Source organism: Limulus polyphemus, unplaced genomic scaffold (genome assembly GCF_000517525.1).
Source record: "Limulus polyphemus unplaced genomic scaffold, Limulus_polyphemus-2.1.2 Scaffold3325, whole genome shotgun sequence".
Taxonomy (NCBI): Eukaryota; Metazoa; Arthropoda; class Merostomata; order Xiphosura; family Limulidae; genus Limulus; species Limulus polyphemus.
The window spans coordinates 89,017-96,968 of NW_013668935.1; the positions used below are offsets into that span (position 1 = coordinate 89,017).

Consider the following 7,952-nt stretch of genomic DNA (forward strand, 5'->3'; position numbering starts at 1 on the left):
CAGTTCAAAGTCCTAAGTCTAATTCATGTAAAGACTTTGCACTCCCTACTCGATAAATCTTAACCCTAACTATCGTGGACCAACTTCTTTCCTAAAAATGTATCTATTTTGAGATTATATTGAAAAATTAACTTAAGTCATGCTGCATGGTATATCTGTTTATATTAATCCTACTATATAAGAAAAATAAAAGTCGCGTATATCCCATGCAGTTTTTTTTCCAGAAGCAACTTTTCTAACGCTTATTGAAAAGCCCTATTGGCCAGTACTAAATACAACCTCTACATAAAGTGGCAGTTACTATAATAAGCACCACCCACATTCATATTGTAAAATCCAGAGAACAACGTTTCATCACGTGCTTTCCTTATCATCCTATGATTTGTCAAATGGGAGATACAGCAATTGGAATAATTGGTATGGAAATTGACACTTTCGACAAGGATTGGCTAAAAGTTTTACAACTGAGGTTTAACACACCCAGACACTAGAACACACTAGAAAAAAGTTTAGATACCAATCATAGGTGGCAGAACCAGTGCTGAGGTGAAAGGAAATATCTTAACAAATTTTTTGAAAAAAACATTTCTTCTTAGAGGGCGCTTGTTTACAGTCTAAAACGTATATTAAAAATTTTTTCATTGAATTCCTCTTTAAACTTCATTAAAGAATACAAATTTGTATAAATAATTGAATGTTATGCTACTATTTATAAAAATAAAATCAGAAATCCATTAAAAGATAAGTTCTCTATCATTTTTTCAATTCACAAATGCACACTTGCATTGCCTGCTAAGAAAGTTAGTACCGGTAGTCATCGGGTTAAAACAAGATAAACATTATACATTGTAAAATATGTTTCTATTAAAACAAGATAAACATTATATATTGTAAAATAAGTTTCCATTAAAACAAGATAAACATTATACATTATAAAATAAGTTGCCCTTAAAACAAGATAAACATTATACATTGTAAAATATGTTTCTATTAAAACAAGATAAACATTATACATTGTAAAATATGTTTCTATTAAAACAAGATAAACATTATACATTGTAAAATATGTTTCTATTAAAACAAGATAAACATTATATATTGTAAAATAAGTTTCCATTAAAACAAGATATACATTATAAAATAAGTTGCCCTTAAAACAAGATAAACATTATACATTGTAAAATAAGTTGTCTTTAAAACAAGATAAACATTATATATTGTAAAATAAGTTTCCATTAAAACAAGATAAACATTATATATTGTAAAATAGGTTTCCATTAAAACAAGATAAACATTATACATTACAAAATAAGTTGCCCTTAAAACAGGATAAACATTGTACATTGTAAAATAAGTTGTCTTTAAAACAAGATAAACATTATACATTGTAAAATAAGTTGTTTTTAAAACAAGATAAGCATTATACATAGTAAAATATGTTTCTATTAAAACAAGATAAAGATTATACATTGTAAAATATGTTTCTATTAAGACAATATAAACATTATATTATTGTAAAATAAGTTTCCATTAAAACAAGATAAACATTATACATTGTAAAATAAGTTGTTTTTAAAACAAAATAAACATCTAACATTGTAAAATGTTTCTATTAAGACAATATAAACATTATACATTGTAAAATAATTTATTATTAAAACAAGATAAACATTATACATTGTAAAATAAGTTTCCATTAAAACAAGATAAACATTATACATTGTAAAATAATTTACCATTAAAACAAGATAAACATTATACATTGTAAAATAAGTTTCCATTAAAACAAGATAAACATTATACATTGTAAAATAAGTTTCCATTAAAACAAGATAAACATTATACATTCTGTGATTATTCTTAAGAAGTGACTTAGAATATGGCAATAAAATTTACTGAAGTGTTTAAACAAACAAGAAAAAAGTATTTAAACTTGTGCATTATGATGCAATGATTTAGTTGGTAGTTTTATATTACTTATAAAGTCTTTGATTACATGTAAGAACCCTGCGTTTTAAAACAGTTGAATTAAAAGACCCATTCAGATGTTTATTTGTGTAGCCAACAGATGGCGTTGACAGCATTTTATTGTTCCAACTGACTCACCCGGGTCAACCTCCAATTATGTTTCATGCTGATACCTCCAGCTCAGCAGAAAGGTGACTTTCTCTTAAAGTTTTGTAATGATTCTCTAAATATTAAATAAATTGACATTTTGTAATTTTTCATTCCATTACTTTGTAAATATCTATTTTGATTTAAATCTTTTGGACATTTTCTTTAATATTTAGATTTCAGTTGACAGTAAACCTCTCCTCTTCAATGCAGAATTTAAAAATGTTACATAAAGTAACCTTTCTACAATGTACCTTCAGTTTATGAACAAGGCAAACTTATATGCACTCCAACAAACAATATTAAGATGATTAAAGAAGGAATTACTAAGCACTAAGAATTAACTGGGAAAGAATTACCAGAAAGTGTATAATAAAGTTCATTTGTCATTTTCAACATGACTGTTTGTATAAAGAAATATCTACTTGTAATTGAAACAAATAAGCACTACAGAGTACTGTGTGCTCAAAACTAAAACATTCAGCCAGTAAATTAACTTTTCAAATCTCATATTATTTTTTTGATAAATATCCTCTTTGTGTAGCTTATGAAGAAAATGTTTTTTTCTCGAGTGTTGTACATAAATATTAAATTTTTTTTTATGACATACAATAAGCATAGGTGGTATGAAAAGTTTGGCTCAAACATTCTGGTAGACAAATTGTCTACTGGACTATTAAGTGTGGTCACTATAGGCAGAGATAATGAAGTATCTTGACCTTCTACATAAATAATACATCTGTTGAAATCCAAGCTCAAGTATATCCAAAGGAAAACTGGCAAGATCTTTAATAACAGAGTTGCTATTCAAGTAGTTAAATACACGTAGTGCAAGACTTTAATAACAGAGTTGCTATTCAAGTAGTTAAATACACGTAGTGCAAGATCTTTAATAACAGAGATGCTATTCAAGTAGTTAAATACACGTAGTGCAAGATCTTTAATAACAGAGTTGCTATTCAAGTAGTTAAATACACGTAGTGCAAGATCTTTAATAACAGAGTTGCTATTCAAGTAGTTAAATACACGTAGTGCAAGATCTTTAATAACAGAGATGCTATTCAAGTAGTTAAATACACGTAGTGCAAGATCTTTAATAACAGAGATGCTATTCAAGTAGTTAAATACGAGTAATGAAATTGAATTTTTGGCACTTGTATCTGGTTAGTGGTTAATGGGTACATTTTTTCTGAAGAGGGTGCTGTTTGCATATGAACTAGTTTTTTGCATTTGATCCATTTGTTTGATTCTTGTTGATTTTTTGTTTTTGAACAGATGGGTAAGAGCAATGAGGGAATCAACTGTACTGGAGTGAAACATTTGTGATGCATGTCTTTGTGCATCTTGTAATTTATACATTCTTCTGCAGCAAAAACAACTATTTCTGATGTTTTTGTTTCAATATTTTTTTATTGACATCCAGAAGTTTTAGAAAATAATTATATGGAATTTCTGAAGTTGGAAATCCCCTGCACTGAAGTGTAATTCATCGTAGAATGTCTTCCAAAATTTGAACACACACTCAGCTGATGAGAGGATTCTGTAGGTGTTGAAATAGATGATAGAGATAATGCTCTGTGCCATTGATCCATTAGGAATAATTTGACTTTTTTATATTTGTCAATAATTATCTTACTTGTGCTAGAGCTTTACAACTGATTGAAAAAGGCACAGAGTTAAAGTGATCAAAGTTTTATTTCAGCCTTTACAGAGGAGTCAACTGTTTAAGAATAACTAAGAGTTTCAGAAAAATTTGATAAATCACAATGGAAAAAAACCTGTGAAATCCTCATGCTTTCAACAGATGGACTTTATCTTCTGTAGCAGCTGAAGAAGACATAGACACCTGTCAAAAGTGCCAGGATCTCAGAGGTTTTTTAGAAGTGATTTATATTTATCATGTAGGTTTTCTTTCATTTTAAGGACTTAAAAACTTTGAGTTGAAAAATTGGAGTTTTACAGAATGTACTCTGGTTTGATTTTTTTAGAATGAAGCAAAATTATTCTTTTACTGCTTTCTTTAGTGATTAATTTGATTTTTAAGCTTTATTGAAAATGTTCTCAAATGTTTATTTATTGTATTCTGTTTTGTAATTTTCCATACAGAAAGGCTAAGTACAGCTTAGTGGTTAGCTTGTCAGACTGTAAGTCTGAGGGTCCACTGTTTGCCACAAAAATAGAATACATAAATGGTGCTCTGCACTTTGTGGCCATGAGTGCATCATAAGAGTAACAGTCAAATCTTTTTTTTTTTATATTATTATTATTAGAATAGCTCAAGAGTTAGTGTTGGGTGTTGTTGACTAGCTGCCTTACCTCCAGTGTATCAGCTCAAAAGTAGGGACAGCTTGTGCAGAGAGCCCTTGTGTAGCTTCACACAAATACCAAAACAATCAATTAATCCATCCAGAAATAAAAGATGTTCATTTTTCAAATTATGCATTAATGGCAGAGTTGAAGATTAAAATATAACCATTCATGGTATCACACAAGTCAGTTCTTCTAATGAAATGAATTTCTAACATTTCTTGGTTACTAAACAGAATTAAAAGGAAAAGTTATAAGGTTTACTAAATGTATTTATGCTGACATACGAAACAGAAGAACGTTTTTGAGAATAAACACGATATACCAAGTTTTATGTATTTTTTCGTTAATTAGATAATGAAGTTTTCAGTTATGCTGTAGAGAACCCTATGTAGTTCAGGTTGCCGGTATTGATCCAGTTTTGGATAATATTTTTATGCTTCATGCTGCCTACGTAAGAAAGTGGTTATGACCACTTATTACTTGCTACATTTTTTTTTCAAGTTAGTTGGCTTTTTAATTTTCATGAGTGCAATGATTAATTATCAAATGTAACTTGGAAATATTTTTGTATTATCTTTTTAAAATTAGGTAAGACTATTGATTATATTTGTATATTACCCTCAGGACTTTTTTTTTATTAGTTAAACTAAGTCTTAATATATATATGTTGGGAATTATAAGAAATAATTAATTTGATGACTTAATAGAATCTTATTAATATTAAAGATAAATTTGATATTTTTTGTGTTTAAAACAGGTTTATATTTATATAAATATGATGAATCTCACCCATTTAAAAGTTGAAGATGTTTGATAAGTTAGAGGTTTAATCCATTCCTGACCTCAGTTAGGGGGCTGCTTTGTATTTAATTTTGTAGTTTGACCTATATAATTTTAGGTGAACAACTGTGATATCTGATGATTATACTTTACTTTGGAAAAACATTAATGAGGTTATTTAATATAAGACTAGTGCAACATGCAGTTAATATGGTGGTGCATCTCATAAAGTAACACATGTAACATCCAGGTACGATGCAGTGTGAAATCAGTGGTTATTCTGTTTGGTTACAATTCATACTCATTATGTGGATGTACAGTATCATAACACACCAGGTGTGATGCAGTGTGAAATCAGTGGTTATTCTGTTTGGTTACAATTCATACTCAGTATGTGGATGTACAGTATCATAACACACCAGGTGTGATGCAGTGTGAAATCAGTGGTTATTCTGTTTGGTTACAGTTCATGCTCAGTATGTAGATATACTGTATCATAAACACATCAGGTGTGATAGGTGTTACACAGTGTTAAATCAGTGCTTATTCCAAACAGTTAGATAATATGTGGATGAAATGTTTTAAACTAATTACAGTTCTTAGTTTACCAAGTTACAGACAAACTCAAGTCTTCATAACATGTTTTAGTTAGAGCTTATGGATATTTTTATAAAATTTGCTAGCTTCATTGTATTATAAAGATAAAAAAAGGGCTTTAAAGTTTCAATATTATAGTGCTATTATATATATTTTTAAATGAGAAATAGATTTATTGGCTCAAGTGTTAAATAATTTAGAGGAAGTATTAATTTGTAATATGTACATTTGATGTTGTTATGTATGACTACTTTAAGAAACTCAAAATATAGGATTAAATTATTTTCTCTTTCCCTTTTCACTGTTAGAAATGCAACTAGAAAAATATAAATGTATGTTGATTTTTAAGCTTTTTAGTGTATTTTGTTTTCTATTGCCAGTTACTTACTAATTTAATGTCTGTCTAATAAATACAAGAATTGTCATATGAAATATAATTGTTTAAATAGTGATTTATTCTTCAGATTTCAGAAAGTGAAACCTCATTGTTTCTAGAAAGCCTAAGTAAAAATGTCATTACTCTTAAAGTTTTTATTATTTGTAACAGAGTAGTATTATGTATCGCATAGATTCAAAATATGGCATGTAGGGTTTCAAGGTAAGCCAATTTTAATTGTTTATATGTAAGAATAGTGTAATGCTTTGGTTGGAATAAAATGTGTATACAAACATTTGTTTTATTAAGAACAAGTAAATGTATTTTAAGATTTATAAAGATAGGGAAACTTGATTCAATGGTCTTGATTACACAGGGTCTCATAAAAAAAAATTCATATAGTAACAGGGACATTATTTACAATGACACCTATTTCACATAGGGTAAGAAGGGGCCCTATTTAATACAGAATATTGTGAAATCTCACAAAGGGTAACAAGAGAACCTATTTGATACAAGATATTATGAGATATGGGTCTTGTTGTGCTTCTGTCCAAGAAGGACGATCTAAGTAATTGTTTAAATTGGAGAGAGATTAGACTGTTATCATTACCAAGTAAATTCTTAGTTCTGTCATACTAGAACAAATAAATCTATTACAGATTGAAAACTGATATTCAGGACTGGTAGATCATATCAAGATGCTTTTTTCACACTTCTTAGAATTATTGAGAAATCTGTCGAATTTCAGAAACATGTCTACATAGATTTTTAAAAGGCATTCGACAATATAAACTGGAAAAAGAGGATTGTTAAGTGATAAATGTTATGAAAGCACTCTTTCAGGAAACAGATTGTTGGGTGAAACTCTCAGGTGGATTAGCAGGCAGTTTTAAAATCAACTCTGGTGTATATTATCACCATTCTTGTTTATTATGGTAATTGACCATGTAATGAGGAGAGTAGAAACTATAAAAATACAGAGAGATGGAGTTAGAGATGGTCACCAGAATTGGTAAAGCTAATGCCGCATTTGGATAACTCAGAAAACTGCTAAACAATAAAAGTCTGAACATCAAAATGAGAGTTAGACTCCATAATTGTCATATTGTGCCTGTCCTGCTTTATAGTTGTGAAACATGGCAGATGCACAGAAAAACGAAAAATAGTTAAATGCATTCCATATGAGCAGCGTGCATCGAATATTAATATTGTCATGGAAGGATAAAGTATCAAATGTTGAGGTGCTGAAGTGCATAGAAGAATGTGACCTGGTGGATTTAGCAAACAAAGAAGATTGAGATGGATGGATGACACAAGAATTGTGAAGCAAGTGATGAATTGGAAGGTTGAAAGTGGAAGTAGAAAGAGGGGTCGACCAAATCTCACATGGAGAAAAAATGTATTGAGAAAAACATCAGCAAAAGAACTATCACTGGGAAGAAATGAAAAAGATGGTGCTGGATGAAAGAAAGTATCTCTGTGGATGGCCCAAAGTGTCCGGAGACACGTTGGGCTAAGTAAGTAAAGTCAGTTTAAGATGAGTGTTCCATAAGTATTACAGAAATCATTATAACAAAACATTACTGATTATACAGTTAATGTAACGTGTCTGTAGTTGTGACTTTCTTTTTCATTATTTATGTTCAAAGTATCCGTTTTCTTTTTTCTTACAATAATACATATAATTAGTATGTAACTGCATTTATACAAGTTTGTTTAATGTTAAAAAAGTTTTTTTTTTCTCTTATTTTAAAATCAACTATACACCTGG

General features: G+C 29.1%; 1 protein-coding gene across 2 annotated transcripts in view; it reads left to right on the forward strand.

The window, feature by feature from the left end:
* Positions 1 to 6,471, forward strand: part of LOC106469148 — a 93,323-nt gene extending 86,852 nt beyond the window's left edge. For both annotated transcript variants that reach the window (XM_022397577.1, XM_013929613.2), the window contains exons 17-18: positions 2,062 to 2,159; positions 3,391 to 6,471. In XM_022397577.1, the coding sequence (XP_022253285.1) occupies positions 2,062 to 2,159; positions 3,391 to 3,430 (138 nt within the window). In that variant the 3' untranslated portion in view covers positions 3,431 to 6,471. The remainder of the gene's footprint in view (positions 1 to 2,061; positions 2,160 to 3,390) is intronic.
* The last annotated feature ends 1,481 nt before the right edge of the window (positions 6,472 to 7,952 follow it).